The following is a 23,452-nucleotide window of genomic DNA, read 5'->3' on the forward strand; positions in this document are numbered from 1 at the left end:
ATCGCTTTGAAGAGCCAGGGGCGTGCCGTGGGCAGGTCTAAGGGGTCTCCCCTCAGGAGGCAGCTCCTGCCTCACATTTAGGGGGGCGGCTAGAAGAGCTGAAGGGCGAAGCGCCGGGGCCCGGGAGGAGACAAGGATGATCGAGGGGAGGGAGCGGCGCTCAGCCCTGCAGCCCCCAGGGGGGAGAGGGGCCCCGGTCCATCCCCGGGGCCGAAGAGGAGGGACCCCGCTCTCTCACCTTGAGCAGGCAGCCCGCGGCGGGCGCGGGCACGGCCGTGCGGTGGATGACCAGCTCCTGCCCGCCGCTGCGAATGTCGCTGAGTTGCTCCAGCACGGCGATGCTCCGGGCCGTGCTCACCGACACCCGGTGGTCCTCAGACCAGGCCAGCGGCTCCAGCCCGCTCACGCCGTGCTGCAGCCGCACGGCCGGCTCCCTCCGCACCGCCGTCAGCCGGAATCCCGCGCTCGGCCCCGCTGACACCGGCGACTCGGGGCCCGCTGGTGGCTCTTCCCCTCCTGAGGACAGCGCAGGACTCCCCCCACTTCCCGCCGCCGCCGCCATCTTGCCGCCGCCGCCGCCTCACACAAGCCGCTCGCAGCGCACCGCGCATGCGCCGCGCCATGCGAGCCCGCGACCATGAAGGACCAACGCCTGGCTTGGGTTAGGGGTGGCCCGGCCACTGCCTGAATGAAATCCCTTCCTGCTGCATCTAGAGCAACGACGAGACTGGGTACAGCCCAGAGGGCATAGGGACAGTGATATTATCCACAGTAGGGATCAATACTGATGTTGCATGGGGTCTATAATTATAATAAACCACAACAATACTCATTAATATTGCATGTGAACTACAATTTATATTACCCTGTAATAACAACCTTCCAAAACGGGGCAGGGAAGAATTTACAATAATGTCAAGAAGTGTTATGACATGATGGCAGAGATTTAACGAATTCTCATAGAACTAGAAGGGATCGTGAGAGGTCATCTAGTCCAGTCCCCTGCAATAATAATAACACAGTGCAGCTGTATACTAAATGATATTACTATATTCCACATATTACATTGACAGTAATTACTGTTATTACATTAAAGAGGTGACATTGTAATCTGCTCAAGGCAGGGTTTTTTTATTCTGTGTTTGTGCAGCACCCAGCACAGTAGAGCCCTGGTCTATGAGTGGAGCGCTTGGGTGCAATCCCAATAAAATAAATAATAATAAAACTAAAACGCGATGTTCTCACTGAACCCAAGTTCAGTTTTAATCCAAATTAAAAGGCTTGCCTGTGGAAACTATGTAGGATTTGTAACAGTTGAATCCTCAGCCACTGGCAAGCTCACAGCCCTTACAGCAATCAATAGGTCTGCGTAGTTACATGACCTGCTGCCCATCCTCACCAAAGATAGTTGATGGCCTTATGGATTTACGCTGTACACCAATCCATTGTCCTGGGGATATTGAAAGCTGCACACATAGATATTTACAGTGAAATGCATTTTTTTCTGAAATACATGGGATTGGGAGAGATTTTGGGAAGAATAAAGTAGGAAAATGGCAAATATTTCGAATAGGGATTGTAGAGTAATTTTAAAACTGCTTTCTTTGGAAAGAAGCATTTTGCTCTACAAACGTAAAAACAACATTTTAAGAATCTCATTCATTAATCATGTATTTTGCAAAAAAGAAACGCCCCCCTTCACTTTTTTCCCCCAGTTTGAGAGCAGCCCAAGTGGGTGAGATTTTAAATGTCTTATTGGTACTGCAAAAAGAGAGAGGGGGGGACTTTAACCACTGCCCTTCAAATTAAATTCTTCCTCTCTCAGTAAGAATGTAGGAGCCTGAGCTGGTTGGCTCAAAATTTAATAATCTGTCCAGAGAAGTGCTTTTGCGATTTGCTGTTTAGGGGACTTTGCAAGACAGCTATGTTTGGGGTCCTCCTTCACTGAGCTGGGACTGGGTTGCACATGTTGGGTTTGGTGTAGCTAGCTGCAGCTAAGTTAAACTCTGTCTTAGGAGCTCCTGGTTCTCTGCAGTCGCGTGGGTGTCTCTGTGGAGTAATGTCCTTCAGGGCTGTAGTTTTATTGCAGATAAAGGCCCCAGCAAAAGCTGTGCATTAAACCATGGAGGCAGATGAGGGATTGATTCTCAACGTGAGTTCCCTGCCTTCCCCAGAGTCCCACCATTCTGCAGGACATAAGACGTTCCGCAAGCCATTGCTCGGCAAGGACAAGTGGGTATGTTTAGTTCTTCATCTGAGTCTGATATAAACGGAAAAAACTTTGACCAAACTATTCCAGAAAAGACTTAAACTGCAATATTATAAACCTAAACTGCTATGGCTTGTGCTTTGCAACAAGTCATTCCCTCTTTTTTTTAAGATTTGAAATGAGCACTAATTATAATTCAGTTCTCTATAACTAGATCCGCTGCACCCCAAATCCCTCTATCCTTAGTATGGGTGATGGGATCTTGGCTTAGGGAATGGCGTGGCTCAGATAAGTGAGGTTTGAATCGGGAGTCACATGTGAATTCCCCCAAGGCCAGGTGGCTCAGCAAAATACAGTAGGACTTTAGTGCTGGGTCTAAGCGGTATTTCATTGTTTAATTCTGCCGAGATAACTAGCTTTGAGGAAGCTGCAGTTTTTGAGTGTCTGCGGTCTGGGGGAAAAGAACGTCAGAAGTAGACTTTGAAGTCTGGTCTTTGAGGATCTTGCTGGTTCAGCTTCCACTGATTACTCAAAGATTTGGGTCTCCTTGGTATTTTTGGATAATTGAGGTTGCACTGTAGTTAAGGTTACATATGGACTTTCATGATGAATATCTGTTTTTCAATCGCTTGTAACTTTCTCAGAAATTTTTGCTTTTGGGTTTGAGTCTTTCTGTATTTGGTCTCAGTTCAAAGGTGAATTTTATATTATTTGTTTGATTCTGTGAGACTCGCTAACACAAACCAGTACCAACAATGTGCTCAGAGGGGGTGCAAGGATGTTTTGCGCCCTAGGCGAAACTTCCACCTTGTGCTCCCCCACCCCGAGCCCTGTGGCAGCTCTCTGCCCCTTCTCTGCCCTCGGGGGCCCCTCCCTGCGGCAGCTCCCTCCCCCCGCCCTGAGGCGCCCTCTTCTTCCCCGCAGCAGCTCTTCCCGGCACGGGGAGCCGTGCAGCAGCTCCCCGCCCCAGCTCACCTCTGCTCCACCTCCTCCCCGAGCACGCCATCACCGCTCCACTTCTCCCGCATCCCAGGCTTGCAGCGCCAATCAGCTGTTTGGTGCTGCAAGCCTGGGAGAGAGAGAAGCAGAGCGGGGCAGTGTGCTCAGGGGAGGAGGCGGCACAGAGGTGAGCTGGGGCGGGGAGCAGTTCCCCTGCGTGCCGCGCCCCCCCCCTTACTTGCTGCAGGCGGCCCTCCCCACGCTCCCCTGCCCCAGGTCCCTCCTCCTAAATGCCAATGACAACCGGGGCGGCCGAAGATCCGGCGGCCGTCGAAGGACCCGAAATGCCGCCCCCCAAATGCTAGCACCCTAGGCGACCGCCTAGGTCGCCTAATGGATTGCACCGGCCCTGAGTATGCTTCCCTCATGCCTAATTAAAAAGCCCCCAACTTTATAAAAACAGCCTGATCCTGCAATGCTCATTGCTTATGCACTCAAACCTTCACACTGTCTTTAGCACAGCTACTGATGTGAAGATAGACTACTCATATGAGTAAGGGCCACAGGATTGGTTCTTTAGGCCCCAGTGCTGCAGCTGGATCTGCCTGGGCACATCATTGTGAGGCTCTGTACAGACACAGTGGTCTGCCTACACTGTGGGGAGGGATAGCACAGGGGTTTGAGCATTAGCCTGCTAAACCCAGGGCTGTGAGTTCAATCCTTGAGGGGGCCATTTAGGTATCTGGGGCAAAAATCTGTCTGGGAATCGCTCCTGCGCTGAGCAGGGGGTTGGACTAGATGTGGTCCCTTTTCAACCCTGATATTCTATGTACTTGAAGGATTTTGTCCTGGTGCTTTGATCCTGCAGTCTATCTGTGTGGACAGGGGCCTGGTCGTAGCACCACTGAGTTGGCTCTGTGCAGACACAGAGGTCCTTCTGTGAGGAGCTCATTGGAGGCTCAGAGCCTTAGGCTCATTAAATTCAATGGGGCTGTTCACAACATTAAAGCTAAGCATATACGCACATTTTTGCCAGATTGGAACCTTCATTTGTGAACTCTTCAAAGTAGGGACTTTGTCCTAGGATATATCTACACTACGAAATTAGGTCGAATTTATGGCAGTCGATTTTTCAGAAATCATTTTTATATGGTCGACTGTGTGTGTCCCCACAAAAAATCTAAGTGCATTAAGTCGGCAAACTGCGTCCACAGTACCGAGGCTAGCGTCGACTTCCAGAGCATTGCACTGTGGGTAGCCATGAGTAGCTATCCCACAGTTTCCGCAGTCTCTGCTGCCCATTGGGATTCTGGGTTCAGATCCTAATGCCTGATGGGGCAAAAACAGTGTTGCAGGTAGTTCTGGGTAAATGTCGTCAGGCCCCCCTCTCCCTCCCTCCCTCCGTGAAAGCAGTGGCAGACAATGGTTTCACGCCTTTTTTCCTGGGTTACCTGTGCAGATGCCATACCATAGCAAGCATGGAACCCGCGCAGCTGACCGTCACCGTAACTCTCCTGGGTGCTGGCAGACATGGGTCTGCATTGCTACACAGCAGCAGCTCCTTGCCTTTTGGCAGCAAACGGTGTGTTACGACATGTGCTTTTGTTACAAGGTAGCATTTTGCCTCTTATATTGAGGGCCTGCTGTTGTGGTGTGAGAGATCACTCACGCAGTGCCAGGCAACAGAATTCAGCTTGCAGGCAGTCATGGTAAGCCACAGTCTTTTGGCTTCTTTAACTTTCATAACATGTGGGAATGGTTTCAAACAGCAGTGCCCTCATTTCCCATAACAAGCAGCCATTGGGTTGGCCATTTAAAATGGGTTTGCAGTGTAAAAGAAGGGGCTGCGGTGTGTGGGTTAGCGTGCAGCACAAACCCAAATAACCCCACCACCATCACTCTATTCTCTGGGATGATCACTTCACCCCTCGCCCCACCACGTGGCTAACAGCGGGGAACATTTCTGTTCACCACAGGCAAACAGCCCAGCAGGAACGGCCACCTCCGAATGTTCCCTTAATAAAAGCACCCTATTTCAACCAGGTGACCATGAACGATATTGCTCTCCTGAGGATAACACAGGGAGAGATAAGGAATGGATGTTGTCTGAATGCCAGCAAACACCGGGATTTCTGCTCCATCCCCATACGTTAACAGACTTTTGCAGTAGCTGTACTGGCTGTGAACGCCAGGGCAAATTAATCATTAAACACGCTTGCTTTTAAACCATGTGTAATGTTTACAAAGGTACACTCACTAGAGGGCCCTTCTCCGCCTACAGGGTCCGTGAGCACGCCTTGGGTGGGTTCGGGGGGTACTGGCTCCAGGTCCAGGGTGAGAAACATATCTTGGCTGTTGGAGAAACTGGTTTCTCCACTTCCTTGCTGTGAGCTATCTTCAGTCTCTTTGTCATCACCTTCCTCATCCCCAAAACACACTTCCTTGTTGAGTGAGTCTCCATTGACGGAGTCAAAGCACAGGGTTGGGGTACTGGTGGCTGCACCTCCTAGCATGGCATGCAGCTCAGCGTAGAAGCGGCATGTCTGTGGCTCTGCCCCGGATCTTCCGTTTGCCTCTCTGTTTTTGTGGTAGGCTTGCCTTAGCTCCTTAATTTTCACGCAGCACTGCTGTGTGCCCCGGTTATGGCCTCTTTCCTTCATGCCCTTGGAGACTTTTTCTAATGTTTTGGCATTTCGCTTAGTGGAACAGGGTTCAGCTAGCATGGATTCATCTCCCCATATGATGAGCAGGCCCCATACCTCCCGTTCGGTCCATGCTGGAGCTCTTTTGCGATCCTGGGACTCCATCATGGTTACCTGTGCTGATGAGATCTGCACTCACCTGCACCTTGCCACACTGGCCAAACAGGAAATGAGATTCAAAAGTTCGCGAGCCTTTTCCTGTCTACCTGGCCAGTGCATCTGAGTTGAGAGCACTGTCCAGAGCGGTCACAGTGGAGCACTCTGGGATAGCTCCCGGAGGCCAATACTGTCGAATTGCGTCCACACTACCCCAAATTTTGACCCGCAAAGCCAATTTCAGCGCTAATCCCCTCGTTGGAGGTGGAGTAAAGAAATTGATTTAAAGAGCCCTTTAAGTCAGAAAAAAGGGCTTCATCGTGTGGACGGGTCCATGCTTAAATCAATGTAACGCTGCTAAATTCGACCAGGCCATAGTCATAGAGTTTAAGGCCAGAGGGGACCACAGATCATTTCGTTTGACCTCTAGTATATCACAGGCCACCACCACCACCCAGCACCTGCAGTCTTCATTTGTCTTGAATAGTACCAAGCATAGTTAACAAATGATTATAAATATTATTAATATATATATTAATCATTGTATAGTCAGCAAAGAGATTCCCTTGTGACTGTTCTTGATCAGTAAATGAAATGCCAAAAGGGCTGCATAAGTATCTACAGCCAAGAAAATGTGTAGCACTGGGTCTTGTGCTTTGGAGTCTATTGGGTTCCACCCCCATGGATGGAATTTGCACCCATGCTGAGTCCCGTTGAAGTCAGTGTGCCTCTACATGAGTGCAAAGGTCTCCCCATGTAGATGTGATTTTTGGATTAGGATCATTGGCTGTGAATATCGAAGTGAAAGATACATTACCTGATGGGCATGATTTTGAAAATGGCAGGCATAAGCCTATTTTGTAACTTAAGCCTTTTCGAACTTCGGATGCTGGGAAGATTCTCAGCTGTCTACAGGCCGCCACCTTCTCAGTTTATAATTTGTTCTTGAGTCATTTGAAGATTGTTGAATTTTGTGTACATTTTCAAAAGCACCAAAGTGACTTAAGCACTTTTGAAAATTACATAATCAATGGAATTATAGGATTCAGTTAGCAAGTTATTTCCCAGTAGAGGAGAGAATTCTGAAGAAAGTTGTTTAACATCATGAGCATACGACAAATCTTAATCACTGTGAGAGCATGATGGTTTTTAAGCGGATGCAGATGTGTTAATATTATTTTTGTTATTAGTATGAAAATGTTTGTGATGTAAGTGTTTGAGGGCACTAGGGTTAGGTTGATATTAGAAGGGGCACGTAGGAGTGGGATTGGTGACATCTTAACTGCCTGATTGGGGAACTTTTTAAAGAAAAAAGTGTTGCATTGAAGTCCCCCTTTGAATTTGAGCACATTTTGGACGAATGTGTAAGATGTTGGACAACATTAAATAAGATAAATCAATGGGAGAAAGGACATGGAGGGGTAATAAGGAATATTCGAAGAGAAGTTGATGTACTCAAGTGCTTAAGACTTCTGTTAGCCATCTATGAAATAAGGGCCACATCCTGAACTGGTGTAAATTGACACAGTTCCATTGATGTCACTAGCATTGCATTGATTTACACTAGATAAGGAACATGCCCTAAGAGTTTATGTTTTGTAAAGGCCAATATAATTGAAGAAAGACAGGCCGAACATCATAAAGAGTTTGAGAGGCACATGCAGAGAGGGCTGGGAAGATTGCAGAATGAAATCAAGAACGTGGAGGATAGGGAGGAAATATAAGGTCGAGTAGAGAAAGAATAGAGGATTGCTCAGAGAGTTAAGGTGATTCAGAAAGTTTTCAAGTTCGTAAGCAAAACGACGTGACTGATGTAGGACATGCATGAGATGGTGAAGGACATTTAGTGATGGAAGAAAGTTAAATTAATTGTGCGCCTCAGTATTGACAGAGGAATATGGGGTGAGCAAAAACATTTCTCAGAGGAAGCAGAAAGAATTTCCAAAGGAATCAGGCTCACTATAGAGCCAGGAATGGAGATCAGAATTCCTGGAGCCTGATGGAAGCACAGGTCAGAATCAAGGAGGATTCATCCCTGAAAGAAAGAAAGAAAAAAAAGAAAGAGGAGGGGTAGAGAGGTCTGGCTTTAATCTGCTCATGAGATTTGCACAGCAAAGATTTGGATGATATATATTTTAAAGAGGGTACTGTTCAGTTACAGAAACTGGATCAGATACTGCAGTAATGGGCACCAAAATAAGAATTTAGATTATTACTATTTGCCTTACAGTTTCTGCTCTGAAGAACGTGAACAGGTCCAGTTGCAAAATCAAACCCTGTTCTCTGTACATGGCTGTGAAGGTTCCAATAGGAAGAGATGCAACTCTCTAGGGCTTTAGGAAGGGTATAATATTGCATAGTTAATCCTTACATACTAATCCATCCTGTTTATTTGCTAACACTGAAGCAACCTAAAGCTCTGAAAAGGAAGCTCCAATGGGCAGACGAAGGCACACCTGCAAAGCAGAAACCCAAGTTGTCAGTATCCCCAATCAAGAAATGCACTAAGGAGGCTAACATCTGCGTGAAGGGAAATTTGTCATCAAAATCTCCTCCGAAGAAACACTCGACTGACAGACAGAATGAGAGCCTACACAGCAGACCTTTCATTAAGACGTCTTGTCTGTTTAAAAACAACCCTAAGATTCCAGAAATTCACAGGTATTTTAAACAAACAACCCCCCTTCCCCTCTAAAATGCAATTGATTTCTCACCCGTATATGTATAAAGCCTGAGGTTTTGTCCTCCCCCTCCCCCCCTTGCTATATACTTACAGTCTCATCATCCATCTAGGATGGTAGTTTTCAGCCATTTCTAGACCAGGATCCCCAACCCATGTACCATGGTTCTAGCCAGGCTCCTTCTCCCATTTAACAATCCGGGAAGGTATAAGAACCCATGTAGACTAGAATAGGAAGGGCAAGGTGGTTGTGACCCCCATGCTGAAAGCCTCTGATCTAATAAGACAAAGATCCTGATTCTGCTTCCCCTGAAGTCAGTAGGGAGTTTTGTCATGAAATTATGTCATGAAATTAAGAGGCAGGTGGAAGAATTAGACCCATGACAGAGAGTGGTCTCAAACCACTCAGATAGACTGTACCTCTCCCTAGATTTATAACATTGTAGCATGGAGACCATCCTGGTTTAAAAGCTTTGCCCTATGGATTTAACCTGGCTCTAAAATGTTTTATTTCTTGATTGTCCTTTATGAATCCCATGCCCTTTGGTAGGGTGGGCCCTCGGGAGCTGGAGTATTGTAATAGGTTCCCTAGCTGCTGTTAACAATGTACTGACTAGGTAGTTTTCCTTCATTGTCTGTCATGCTCGATTGTGAAAGTAGGCTTTAATGGGAGCCCCTGTAAAGAAAAAGCAGCATTAAGTAAGGAGTCATATTCACTCTTGCTGTCTCCAGAAGTTGGAAATTACATTAGGATTCCACCGATAATGGGTGCTTCCTCTGGAAAGTGCCCCGGAGATGTGCTGAATTAGCATATTCCATGGCAGGCCTGACCATGTCACTTCCCCAGGCAAATGTCTTGTTCCAGGCAGACTTCCTGCCACTGGGATCTTTCCATTGGAACCCAAGCTTGACTCTCCTGTGAATCTGACCTGTAGCCCTTGGGTGATTGGAACTGTCTCACGTTGCTTTGGATTATTTCCCCTAACTTGCAGAGGTGGAGTGAAACAGGTGCAGGAAAAAATTTTCACTTCAGATTCTTTCAGCCAGCTGGACCTCCATCCCCATCTGGTGAGTGCTAGACTGGCAACAAGGTCATTGTGTAGTGATGTAAGGCTGTTTTACTGAGTTGTTTTTAATGGGTCTTTGTTTGGGAGGGTTTGTGGTTTTATACTTGGAGATGAACTTTTGGAGGATGTCTCCCTGTGAAGTGAGACATGCTCCTTGTAGAAACTGCTCCTGGTGACTCAGATTAGCTCATTAGTGATGTTGCCATCTGAGGGCAGCTTTTGCATCAACATCCCCGTCAGTACCCTTACCTATGCTCCATCCAGCATCAGCAGCCCACATCAGCACTACATGCAGATGCCATTTCAACCCCAGTAGCCCATACCCACACCAGTCCCAGATCCATGTTTCTCAGCTAATACCAGGCCCAGCTGGTACCCGATCCCAGTGCATCCAAACACCTCTCATGGTTTCATGTGGGTTGCAGACCAAAATATGTTGAGGATCACGCAGCGGCCATGATTTGGTAGCATGTCATGACCCGCCAGGATTAATAACATTCTGAGGGACGAGCAGGAATGCTTGTAGGACCAGTGAACTTTTCCAAGCACTTGCCTGGATTAGTGATCAGAAAGAGAGACTACCAGGCTTTGGGGTTTCTCCCTCTCCTGAATTGCAAAAGTCATGAAAGTGAGTAGTATAGCATTAAAATCTTTTAACACTGTATTTATCTCTTTAGATTTCCACAATAACCATTGTCTTGAAGATGTCTAGTATGACCAGGTAAACTAATCTGTATAAAATACTTTCCACTTTTGTAGCACCCTCCATTGAATGATCTCCAAGCCCTTTACAAACATAATTAATTCATAAGCCCCCACAATTCCTGTGAAAGTCTATGGGAGCTGTGGGTGTGCTGCACCTCCAAAAATCAAGCCATAAAGTAACTTGATGTAGAGAGTCTTTGGCAGCGCTGGAAATGGAACCCAGGAGTCCTGGCTCTTGGGCTTTAACCACAAAATCATCCTTATTTCTATTTAGCATAAATAACACTTTTTTGTTGCTCTATTTTCACGAATCCCCATTTCTGAGGTAGTAATTTTCAGCAATAACTGGGAGAGCACCCAGGTTGTGTAAACCCAGGTCCATGGTTTTGAAACAATTGAAGAGTTTTAAAACCTCACATCTTTATAAATACCTTTGAGACTGAGTTGGTGCTTGTGTGTTCTTAATTTGTGTTATTTGTTACATAGTGTTCAGAAGCAAACTATTCCTGTGCTGCTAAAAGGCAAGGATGCACTGGTGAGGTCCCAGACAGGGTCAGGTCAGTATTTAATTGACAGTGTTCCTTACTCAGGTACAGTATTGTTTGAATTCCGTATACTCAAACTAAGCATTACGTTCGCCTGTTTCAGTTTGTGAAAATGATAGACCGACGACACTAGCTAGAGACAGGCAAACTATAGATATGGGGTGTGCAGATTTCTTCCATGCAGCTCTACCAGTGTGTCTCAATCATGACATGCATCTGTCAGCTAGTCCCAAACCCAAGGAACCCAGCAAAGGCCTAAGAGGAAGCCACACTCAAGGGGACCAGTGGATACAGGCTGCGCACACAGTCATATTTTGAATACCTGCTCAGTATTTTGTGAGCAGCATCAAATTTTGCCGATTCACACAGGTGGGGCTGGAAAGAATATCACCATGTTTTTCTCCCAGTCTGACCCCATGACCCATCAAGCTTTCCATTTGAGGTTTCTGGCCTCTGACCTCGATTTAGGAGTAGTGGGATGTCTGTCTTTTCATGATGCTCTGAAGAACATAAGAACGGCCATACTGGACCAGACCAAAGGTCCATCTAGCCCAGTCTCCTGTCTTCTGATGGTGGCAAGTGCCAAGTGTTCTAGAGGGAATGAACAGAATGGGGCAATTTTGAGTGACCAGAAATCCTGTAGTCCAATTCCAGCTTCTGGCAGTTGGAGTTTTAGGGACATCTGGAGCACAGGGTTGCATTCCTGACCATCTTGGCTAATAGCCATTGATAGATCTATCCTCCATTAACTTATCTAATTATTTTTTGAACCCAGTTATACTTTTTGGCCTTCACAGCATCCCATGGCAGTGAGTTCCACGAGTTGACTTTTGTTTGCTTTATACCTTCTATTAATTAAATTTGATTTCCCACCACTGTTGAAATCTGCAATTTCTACCATTTTTAAAATGACATAAACATCTTGTTGTTTTTCTTACTAAGGTAAAACTCTTGCTTATGGCATCCCCCTTGTACAGTCCTTGCAGGGAATGAAGTCAAAAATACAGGTGTGTACCATAGAAATAAGTGTGCTGTCTTAATTTTTGAAGCAATAAAAATAAATTACAGCTGGTGCACTGAAGTCAATAGTGTCTCTCCTTGTTATGATGGTTAAGCAATCTCTCTCCCTATTTAGTTATGACAGTTTGAAATTTGGCCTACATGACCCTCTTATTCAGTAAATATAAAAGCAATATAAGAAAAATATTAAGGACTTTATGTTCCCCTACATTTAATGTAGTAAAGAGGGTGGGTGGATGGGCCAAAATCTCAAGGTTCAGCGTAGGGATAGGGAAATATCTGTGTAGCGGGAAAGATGGTTACATGGTAGATTTCCTCCACCACTCCTGCATAGCTACCTCTTTCCTTTCTGCAGCAATAAAGCCTGGATCCATGTTGCTGAAGCAGGAGGAGTCGGGGAACAGCTGCTTTATCCTACATGTTCCCTCTTAAGTCCATCAAGGGTTACCAGGCTTAAAGCATTTGGAAGTTGTCATTTCTAGAAGCAGGAGTAGCTCCCTCTCCATGTCTTTTCAAAGTCTGGTGGGAGTGGTCAGCATATGCCAGGAGACTGGCTCCAAAGCATGGCAGTGACTCAGAACTAGGGTGGAGGTCTGGAGACTTACAGAGGCAGGTTTCTGGTATGCTTTCTCCTCTTCATGTCCTGGCCTCCATATACAGTATTTCAACAGCCTCTCCCCATTCAGATCAATATGTTGACCCAGGGGATGGTGCTGCAGATCCATCCTCCTGTTTTGTGCCTCTTTAGGGTGTGACAAGGGGGATTTGTTCTTAAATTCTTTATGGGTTGAAATAATTGCAGAATGGCCTGGGTTGTCACTATCTGTCCCTTGTGTGTCTGATTGTTTCTGTGCATCAAATATTAGTGTATTTCTGCAGACTAAGAAATAGTATGCGAAATTGTATAGCTCATATATAACAGGTGTATGTAAAATAATAAAATCTTAGGTACACAATGAGCATGGTGGATTTCAGAGTGCAAAAAAGAGAAGACCATCCTCTACTAATATTTAAAGGCTGTTAGCACCAGGGAGAGGAAAAAAGATTTGTTCATGATTATAAGTAGGAGTAATGGAATGTCACTGTGCAAAAGCGAATGTAGGTCGACTGTCAGGGAAAAGCTTCCTAATAGAGCTCTGCCGTCTAGTAGAAATTCACTAGAAGCCTTAAGGGAAGTGATAGAATCTCCATTGCTTTGAGTAATTTCAAATTGGACTGGGCAATGCAGTGAGGGGGACAATCCTGCCTTGAATCCCAGTAGAATTGATTTCATGAGCCAATAGCCACCTCTGTCTTCTGTGATTCTCTGAGCTCATGGTGCATTCTGCTCAATGGTACTCTGTCTCTTCTTTTGCAGCGCAGTGATGGGCCTTATGCACTTATATTAGTTCCAACAAGAGAGGTAAGTTAAGTTGCCTTTTTTCTAAGGTTAGTGCTGGCATTTTAGTGTTGTCGTTTCTGTTATTTTCTCAGGCTCTGAGTATTTGGCCATTGATTCCAGTAGAAGCAGGTTTGGGCTATTGGCAAGCCCAAGTGTTCTCATGAGATATCTTAGCTAGTGAGAAGTAAGCTGGGGAGAAACATCCAAGTTTCCCCTTGTGTTTAAGAATTGGTTGGCAACATTGGAAACTCCTTGGCTTAATATGTGGGAAGGGAGAAAATTGTCTAGCATGGGAAGGGAGAGTTTGTGAGTAAAATCAGTGCTGTAAACGCAAGAGTTTATACAGACGTTCCTGTTGATTTTTAAAGCCCCTTTTCAAATCCATCAGTGAATGCATAGCAAACCAGGAGTTGGTTTGTTCTCTGAACTCTTATTTGATTTGTTTTATTTGCCTTACAAAGGCAATTTCAGAGCAGAGTATCAATGTTTTCCATATCAAACGCTAATAACTTCCATGTGGAGAATTGATCACGGGTAACTAGTTTTGGGCACAATGTTTTATGCAACCTGCACTGCAGTATCTCACCTCAATTCTGAGATGGGAGAAGGCTCTGAAGCTATTTAAAGATGTTCCGTGAATACAAAGCATGTTCGTAAGATGGATTAAAGGGTTGCTGTTGAGTACATTTTTAAAGTTAGTCTGTGATTACAATTGGTATTATTTTTACTTTCCAGAGTTTGTAATGGCCTCTTTGAAAGTTTGGCAAATAAATAATATTTAGCACTTGTCCATGTTTCGTCAGAGGAATTCAAATAATTTTACCTGCATAAATAAGCCTCACTCATATACATGTGCAGTGTGAGCTAGGTGGATATTGCCCCCACTTTGCAGGTGGGGAAATGAAGTTGCAGAAAGATCATACAGCATGTCCTCAGTCGCATAGTGAGTCAGTGGCAATGCTGGGATTGCAACCCACAAATGCTGGCTGCCTGTCCACTGCTTTAACCTATGGTTTACACTCCCTTTCTCTAACAGTTTTCTCCCAGAAGAGATTCCATATTATCCCACACTGGTTTTAGTGAAGGAAAACCCAGCATGCCTCAGATAGTTTCTTTCCTGTGCATCAGCATCACTGAAGATGTTAACAGAAATGTGCACAGCTCTGAGAACAGTGTTTATTAATTTGAACCAGCAGAGGGAGCACAAGACATTGTTTTTGTATAGGTCCAAAGCTAATAGAGGTTTCTTCCTTTTTGTTGACTAATGAGTAGGATACTGGGTGGGGTATATATATTTTTTTATTTAATAAAGATATTCAGAATTCGAATAACATACATCACCAGTTTTTAAGAGTCTGCAGAAAAATCAAAATTTTAATCTAAATTGTGTGACGCTATTCTTCTAATACAGACATGTCAGACGTCATAAAACTTTATTTTCATCTATTGATATCTTCAGCTTGCCCTACAGAGCTTTGATACAGTCCAGAAATTGCTGAAGGTAAGGATTTCATTCTTTTATTTCCTTCTCAGTCCTTCTCGAGCCTTTTGCTTTGAGATGCTAAGCACCATCACTTCCCCTAAGCGCAATAGGGAATTGAGGGGACTCAATATGTAACAGGATTTCTGGTCCTTAATATAAAGAATAAAATCAGTTCACTTTATTTTTAGCATTCAAGGGAAAGCCCAGCACACTGAAGCTTGATTTTTCCTGTTGGATGTTTTCAACTATTCAGTGACTGCTGTGCTGATTCATTATAATACCCTAGGGAGCTAAATACGTATTTGTTAAGAGTAATAGATATTAAAAATAGATTTTTTTGCAATGTTTTGTTTTTAGAGATCCCTGCCACTGCTTCAGAATTTCCATGGTTCTGAATGAGAACTCTTACGGGGACAGATGCCACTGGACTCAGATTGATGTTAGACAGAGAAGGCTCTGATATAGTAAAATAGGCCTCAGGGAATCAGCTAGCCACTTAACTGTGTGGGGAAATTGGAGACTTGCAAAGTGCTATGTTGGTTAAAAAAAAAAATAATAATTTGGTTAAATTAACTCAAAGAAAATGATGATAAGTCTAATAGAACGTCCCTCACAACAGCTTTCGTTTGCATGGTCCTGGAAACATATGTTGAACTTTACTTCCATAAGTAGTTCCATTGATTTCAATGGGACTATGGCCACTGGTAAAGCTAAGCCTGTGAATAAGCATGTACAAGATATAGGCCTTAGTCTCTGCCTTCCCATGCGTTCAAACAGCCAGCTGATTCCCCAAGTCCTACCCCTTCACCTACTGTCAAGGTGGTTTTTTTAATTACATTAAAGACATTTTAAAAATACTTTAGTCATTTTTTTCTTTGTAATTAGATGTCATAATTAGAAAATCTTTGATATTAAATTCAGATCTTTTTAACATTGGCCAGTTGTGTTCCCATCAAGATCTAGAGCCGTTAAAGGTGACATTTCAACCGGGGGGGCAAGAATTGGGCTCGGGTTCTTTTGTTTTCTTCTTTCTTATGTGTGACAAGTCATATCCATACAAGCAAGACTAAACCTTGTTAAAATACAATCAGGGCCACTGCTTTGTTATAGTGTGAGGGTCCAGTGTGGTAAAATTTGTAGTGTTGGTGTAGCTACATTTTCTGGTATAGCTAATTGGTTTGATCGGGTTTTTGAAAGGGCTTCTCATAATGATGAAGGGGTGAAAAGGCATTTCTGTAAAGGGCTGGCTGAATTCCTGTTGAAATGATTAATGCTGCTAGGATTTTGTTGTGTTATTCGTGAAGTGTTGGGGCACCTAGAACGTTGGATACACTCCTTTTAAAATATTGTCTGTTCGTTTGTTTGTTTATTTATTATAAGTTTGAATGTAATGAATTATTAGAGATGCTATGCTGGATTAGATGGTCCAATGACCCGCTCCATTAGGGCAGTTCTTATATTGCTACATGGCATGTAACAAGCTGAGCAATGTTCTGGCCTTTAATTAACTACAAGATATGTATGCACAGTGTTAAAACTTATGTTCCATCTATCTTCCATGCCCCCTCTTGAATGAGGTGGATGGGGTGCATATGTTGTTTTCCTCTGTTAAAAACTGGGCTACGCTCAATTCTACCGGAGATGAGGACCCCATCGAAGTCAATTATAGAACTCCTATTGACTTCAGTGGGGCTGGTATTTCACCTTCGAAGCCTTTATTAACTGGATAACAAACCTGCATAAAGGACCTTTATTATGTTTCTGTATATTTTGCTTGGCTATTGGAAGATTTTGCTTAAAAGGCAGCAGGAAGAAATAAAATTGCAAATTGTCTTGAATCATTTAGGTTACACAGAGAGGAGGGGGAGACTTACTATATTATTGGAAGCGATGCAAAAATGGTTGTATTTCCATCTTCCCAAACAACATTAGAAGCAAGTTGAATAGCTAGGATTAAATTTACCACTGATATTTAGCTGCAGGTGGTACAGTTCATGTGGGCTGTATCTGTTAGATCAAATCAGAAGCACAGCTATAAACCTGAGTTGCCTGTCTCTATGTCAAGAGAAATCAGTTTTGGATTAGCCTCTTCTTAAGACTACTTCATATAGGTCTTGGTTTACTCCTATTGTAGCCGTTTACCTGGATTGTGCCTGGCGTGCTAATGGGGGGAGAAAAGAGGAAGTCTGAAAAAGCCAGGTAGGAAGCCAATTTCTTAAAACTATATTTGGGTTCTACTTGTATCCTTTCATCTGTTTCCATTGCTGAGAATGCCTTTTTACTGGGAGAGATGCTTGTGGCCTGATCAAGAGGTGAACCCCCTCCAGATCTTACACAGAACTAGTGACTGGGTCAGCAGGGAGCATTCTTCTCCCTCAGTTAACTCTGGTTTTAAATTGTTGAGCCTTCTGATGAGATGATCCCTGCTGATGTCAGTGTTTTTCTTTCTCTGACAAACACCTGTATTTGCTTAGTTTGCAGCGCTGTCTGCAACAGGAGTGTATTTGCTTGGGAAGAACAGCAGGATTTTTTTCCCCCTATTGTTGAAATCTCTCCCTGTTTATTTAATTGTAAGCAATGCTGCCGGCATCTACAAGAGGCACGCGAACGACGTCACAGAGCACCAGCAGTGCACAACCCACTGACTGCGAACTTCCCATGCACCATCTGCAGCCAAATGTGCACCTCTAGAATTGGCTTGTATAGCCATCAGAGGGCACACCATGAGACCAACAATAGATGGCTTGCTCAGATTTGTCATCATCGTATCGATGGACTACCAAGAAAGCAAATAATCCTAAACAGTGTTCTTGCATGAGTGGCTATTACATATATAAAAGCTGTGTGGGAACCAGCTCTTCCCTTTTGTGGGAAATTCCACGAGTTTGGAATTTGTTTTAGTTCTGAATCGGAACCAAACCAAAGACTTTCTAAATATTCTGCAGAACAATTTTCGAATGTTTTTTTTTTTTGTTTTGGATCAAAGTTTTATTTTGATTTTGATCTGTTTTTTTAGTTTTATGTTGTTATTTATCATGTAAAATAGATTTCAAAACAACTTTTTGTTTTGAAACAAAAAACGGAAGTGTTCCGTTATGAAAAAGTCAAAATGGAACTTTTCAGCATTATCAAAACCTTTCATTTCAATTTGTTTTCAAAATGTCCTCAAAAATCAACACTTTCCCACAGAAAGTTTTGAGTTAGATGAAAAGATATTTTCCAGTGGAAATCCTTTCCATTGGAATTTTTTTTTACCAGCTGTAATATATACATGTACACCCTGTGTGGTTAAAAATCAAAACTGGCTTTTTAAAAAATATATATTTTTTAATGAACCGGCTACAATTAAATTTGCTGTAAGCTATTAAAATAATTTAACATTTAAAAAATATGCTGCTTCACTGAGCCCTCCTCAACTCTGAGTGAGTTAATACTGCTTTTTAAATTATATATAAAATCAAGAACAAAATGCGTTTAATTTTTTGTGGTCCACTCAAGCTTATAAATGTAACAGTCATCTTTTGCATTAAGTATCTGTATTATTGTCCATCTTTCGAATGAAGCAAATGCTGGTATTTACATTTTTTCCAAATGGAAGTATTTGCAGTTTGTGTTGTGCAGAAAAGCTTTTGCCTTAATTACTTTTGGTTTCAGTTTAAGTAGCATGTGCAGAGGGAACGTTTTCTTCATTTGAATTAGTTCATTCAAAGTTGGGAAGCTGATTGGGAGTTGAAAACACAGGAAAGCTGGTTTTCTCCTCCAATCTGTGAATAAAAAGCAGGTTTAAGACAAAGAGGTTTACTAATTCTAAACATCTGAAGGATGTGGTGCCAGATGTTTAAAGGTATTACATAAGAACTGCCATCCTGGGTCAGACCAATGGTCCATCTAGCCCGGTATCCTGTCTTCTGACAGTGACCAGTGCCTCTGCTCATTCAGAGGGAATGAACAGAACAGAGCAGTTACTGAATGATCTATCCCCTGTCATCCAGTTCCAGCATCTGGCAGTCAGAGGTTTAGCCATCTTGGTTAACAGGCATTGACGGACCTATCCTCTAGGAACTTACCTAATTATTTTCTGAACCTAGTTATACTTTTGGCCTCAATGATACTGATAAGTGCCTTTTGGGGTTTTCAAATGCTGGATGCTGATTCTCTTTACTCCCATTGATTTCAATGGGAGTTAGGTGCCCAAACTGTGTCAGCACTTTTAAAAATCCCACTATGCACCTATCTGCATCTTTGGGTGCTTTTGACAGTGCTGGAAGCTAACAGATGAGCCAGCACTCTGATCACTTATGTACCAATCAGCCCTATTCCCCTCCACAAGGCTGATTGGGGATAGGCAAGTTAATTAGCAGATCAGATTGGGAAGGCTGATGAACCAATTAGCCCGTCAGCTGAGGGGTACAAGAAAGACATAGGGAGGAAGTGGTGGAGAGAGGACCTGGGCTAGCTGAGCTTGGTGTGTTCAGAGAGCTCAATAAGAGAGAGCTCTGTTCCTCTCTAGCCCTGTGGGAAAGGGCTAACGGTGGCGAAGCGCTATAAATAATTTGCTGCACGAGACGGTATTGGGGTTGGTGATGGGAATGTAAATAAATCACATGAAGTTGCCTCTTATTGGACAGAGTCTGAGAAGTTTCTGGGGCACCAGAGTACAGGGACAGAGCATGGCCCGTTACAGTGCCTACATACCTTTGAAAATCTGGCCTATGCTGATCAGAAATAATCCATCAGTTCACTAACTACAGTTAATATTTCCTTTGTTTAAGAAACCAGTTTTAAATGCAGAGCTTGTTTTGATAAACTTGCTTTTTTTTCTTGCTTTTTTTCAGCACAATTTTAAAATGCAGGTTTTGTGTAATTTTAGTTGAATTCCAGTTTCCATCCAAGTGCGGCTAGAAAAAATCTCAAATTATCATCTAGTAAATAAGAAATGCATCACTCACCATTACCTAACATAATAAACCAAGTAAAATTCAATGAAATGTATGTCCAGCTATAAAAGTACTAAAGTAAATGTGTATAGAGATAGTGTACCCTCCTGGTCAGCAAAAACAAGTACCAAATTTAGTGTAAAAGCTATATTTAGTTGCAAATCAAGATATTTTAATCGTTACCAACCAGTGAGAATGAACTTTTTTTTTTTTTAAGGAAATTAACTAAAAGGTACAAATGCAAGAGAAGATTTAAAATCAATTCTTTAAGTTTAGGTGTCCTGCTTGCTGATTTAAGTCATGATTAACCATGATTATTTAAATCAGTCCACCCTGATATAGGGTGTGTGTGGATATCTGTATTTTTATATTATTGTTTATATATAAGCAAATTGTGTGTGTGTGTGCACATATGTTTAAGCTCATAATAGCCTCAAACCCCCATTATTTACGTTTATCACTGACATAGGAGAAAAACTCTTTATCAGGACAAGACTTGAGAGCCAGGAATGCCTGTGTTTTAATCTCTGACACTGGCTCACTTTATGGCCTTAGGAAAGTTATTTATCCCTCTCTGTGTAAAGGGAAGATTAAAATATTGACGTATCTCACAGGGGGTTGCATTAATTAGCTGTATTTGTACAGCATTTTGAATATAGAAAGCTCCATATTAGTGCCACAGATTATATGTATTAATGATTGGAAATGAAGAGCTAGTGTAGTGAAGAGCGAAGTGAGCTATGATATGATAATACACATGCTGCTATCCAAGAATGGGAACTTCTGCAGGGTAAAGCTGAAAACTCAGATGCATCTCTTGCAAACTAGGGATGAGTTGTCCTTGGTTGCTTTTTAGCTGTGTGAAGCAGCTTCTCTTTAAAGAACTATAGTGGAATCCTGGCCCCACTGAAGTCAGTGAGTTCTGACATTGACTCTAGTGGGGATGGGATTTCTCCCCTGTATTCTGTGGGCTCCAGTTCCCAAATCCAGATCACTGCTATTACCAGATGAAGGATAAACTGTAAACTCTTTATTTCATTTAATCTGAACAGATTACGTAAAGGAATAAATATCCTCATTTCGACTCCTGGCCGCCTGGTTGATCACATCAAGTCCACAAAGTGCATTCACTTCCGTCATATTCAGTGGCTGATTATGGATGAGGCCGACAGGTAAACTTTTAAGTGCTTAGACATTTGACATGGGTAAGAAGAACCTCTACACCTACATTAGATAATATATTCAATATTTTAAAGATAAGAGATCTAAACCGTCATGCTCCAGGGCAAAAACCAACCACTAAGTGCCTGGGGTTTGGATGATATTTCCCCTCTGGGAAGGTTATTCTACAGTTGTCCATTACAGGGATTCTTGCACCTTCTGACACATCTGGTGCTGGCCACTGTTGGAGATGGGATATGGGACTAGATAGGCCACTTGTCTAATCCACTATGTCATGTCCTGTATTCCTAATTGGCTCATGTAGCCTTGAGCCTTCTCTTCCTTCTCTTTTCCTCTCTCTTCCCATAATGTCTTCTGTGGTCTCCATCTATTTGCAGGATCCTGGACATGGGCTTTGAGAAAGATGTGACCGTGATACTGAATGCTTTAAATGCAGAGAGCGAGAGGCGGCAGAATGTCCTGCTCTCAGCCACGCTCACAGAAGGTAAGTTATAGACATAGTTGCTGGAGTTAGGGGTGCTGGGGGTGCTACCGCACCCCCTGCCTTGAAGTGGTTTCCATCATAGATCAGGTTTACGGTTTGGTTCAGTGGCTCTCAGCATCCCCGCTATATAAATTGTTCCAGCACCTCTAGTTATAGCACATGCCTAGACCATGCCTCTCTCTCAGATCACACATCTCTCATGTATCAAACATTGAAGTTTGATGGAATGTGTTGCCAATTTCTTGAAAACGTTATACCTACATCAACTTCAAGCTGACCTGTACTGCTCCTCTAGAACAGCATGCATTGCTTTTGAGGTGCACGTCTTTACCCTACTACATTAATACTCAAGGAGACAAAGCAGAATGATTTCCTACAATTTACTCGCAGAGAAGCTTCTGCTTCGTGTGTAATGGATTTTGTTTGGTGCAGGAGTAACGAGGTTGGCCGATATCAGTTTGCATGATCCAGTGAGCATTGCCATTGTGGAGGAAACCTGGGACAGAACCACACCAGAGCAGGAAGCCATTGGTTCACCAGCCCACATGGAAGAGGGTGGCTTTGCCATACCGGAGAAGCTCAAACAGCATGTGGTGGTGGTTCCCAGCAAACTGAGGCTTGTCACACTGGCAGCTTTTATCCTGGGGAAGTGCAAGGTGAGGTTCCATTTGTGTTGTATTCACGCCTGATTAGAGGGAAGTGGCTCATGAGCATTTCTACCTCCTATTTTTCTGTAGGGTGATGCAATGGAAAATGAAAACGAGTAGCAGATGAGATTGTGTTCTGGTGCATAAAACCCAATGGCCAAAGTCATTCCATGTTTGCCTAATTTTGTCTGTGAGCCAAATCCTGAGCTCCTTCCTTGGGCTAAGCTTCAACTGAATCCAAGCCGTGTGTGTGTGTTTTCAAGGGATCTGGGGTTGGGAGCCAGCTCTTCATATACAGTTTACACACACACGCTGAGTCCCATTTGGAAGCACGAATACCTAAATTGCATTGTGTTCTGATGATGATCAGACTTGGGCTCAATCTAACCTCTTCTGGTCAGGAGTTGTGGAACTAGAGGCTTTCCACTGAGAAATCCCTTATTTCAGCTCCCAAAGATCCCAGCCTAGGCTCTGTCAGCTGTAGTGTTCCAGTGGCATACAGCTGTCTCAGAGAAGGGCATTGCCTGGTCCAAGGCCATCAAAGGATCTCTATTCATAAGTGAACTAGGAGCCCGAGGAGTATACAGGGTGCCAAAGTGGGGTGTTCTCCTCTGTCTTCCTAGCTCAGCAGGGAGGCTTCTGTGTGGGATGTGAACTTTTTGTTTTTAGCGGCCAGTTTATGTGCCAACATTTTTAATTTGTCCGTTTTCAGATGTATTAGAAATTGAGGTCATTTGGTGATCAGAGAATCGTCAGAGGCTTATAAACATGGCTGTGTGCGTGTTCTTGTTCTCCCTGCAGTTTGAAAAACACCACAAGATGATCGTTTTTTTCTCCAGCTGTGAGCAAGTGGAGTTCCACTACAAGCTCCTCCTGAAAGTCCTGCTGGGAGGCCAAGAGGCTGAAGAACCTGAATGTTTGCCACTCTCCTCTTCACACTTAACGTTCCTGCGACTACACGGCAACATGGAACAGGAGGTGAGCACCGCTGAAAAGTGTATTAAAAGTGGAATGGGCTGAGGATGGTCCTCATTTGCCCCCCACCCTAATCTCCCACCCCACAGGAACAGTGTTTTCACATCTGTTTTTTGCCACAACCACCTTCCAATTACTTGACTGGGGTGAAACTGGTACATCATAATAATACCAATTCCTCGGTCTTATATCTTCCCTTTGATCAGTGGCTCTCAAAGCACTTTACAAAAGAGGTCAGTATCATCATCCCCACTGGTACATGGTGCTAGGACTGGAAAGTTGTCACTCACTGTGCTGTTGAATCTATGCAGCTGTGCTTCTAGACACGTTGTGAGTTCTTTATAGCCAAGGGATCACATGGTGTAAACAAAACACTGGTGAAGGGGTCTGCAGCTGCTGT

At 43.6% G+C, this 23,452-nt stretch overlaps 2 protein-coding genes across 8 annotated transcripts in view; one reads left to right on the top strand and one right to left on the bottom strand.

Annotated features, from left to right (window-relative positions):
- GTF3C4 (general transcription factor IIIC subunit 4) overlaps window positions 1-571 on the bottom strand; it is a 64,738-nt gene extending 64,167 nt beyond the window's left edge. For all 7 annotated transcript variants that reach the window (XR_007770014.1, XR_007770013.1, XR_007770009.1 and 4 more), the window contains exon 1: window positions 239-571. Coding sequence is in view for 1 of the 7 variants with exons in the window: in XM_050926630.1 (XP_050782587.1) it covers window positions 239-562 (324 nt within the window). In the remaining 6 variants the exon portion in view is untranslated. The remainder of the gene's footprint in view (window positions 1-238) is intronic.
- Window positions 572-1,950: 1,379 nt separating this feature from the next.
- Window positions 1,951-23,452, top strand: part of DDX31 (DEAD-box helicase 31) — a 68,636-nt gene continuing 47,134 nt past the window's right edge. The window contains exons 1-13 of the mRNA XM_050926631.1: window positions 1,951-2,236; window positions 8,354-8,607; window positions 9,619-9,694; window positions 10,371-10,414; window positions 10,885-10,955; window positions 11,886-11,950; window positions 13,321-13,365; window positions 14,804-14,845; window positions 16,962-17,026; window positions 20,817-20,936; window positions 21,324-21,430; window positions 21,863-22,086; window positions 22,879-23,055. Of these exons, the coding sequence (XP_050782588.1) occupies window positions 2,123-2,236; window positions 8,354-8,607; window positions 9,619-9,694; window positions 10,371-10,414; window positions 10,885-10,955; window positions 11,886-11,950; window positions 13,321-13,365; window positions 14,804-14,845; window positions 16,962-17,026; window positions 20,817-20,936; window positions 21,324-21,430; window positions 21,863-22,086; window positions 22,879-23,055 (1,404 nt within the window). The 5' untranslated portion in view covers window positions 1,951-2,122. The remainder of the gene's footprint in view (window positions 2,237-8,353; window positions 8,608-9,618; window positions 9,695-10,370; window positions 10,415-10,884; window positions 10,956-11,885; window positions 11,951-13,320; window positions 13,366-14,803; window positions 14,846-16,961; window positions 17,027-20,816; window positions 20,937-21,323; window positions 21,431-21,862; window positions 22,087-22,878; window positions 23,056-23,452) is intronic.

Source organism: Gopherus flavomarginatus, chromosome 17 (assembly GCF_025201925.1).
Source record: "Gopherus flavomarginatus isolate rGopFla2 chromosome 17, rGopFla2.mat.asm, whole genome shotgun sequence".
Lineage (NCBI taxonomy): Eukaryota > Metazoa > Chordata > Testudines > Testudinidae > Gopherus > Gopherus flavomarginatus.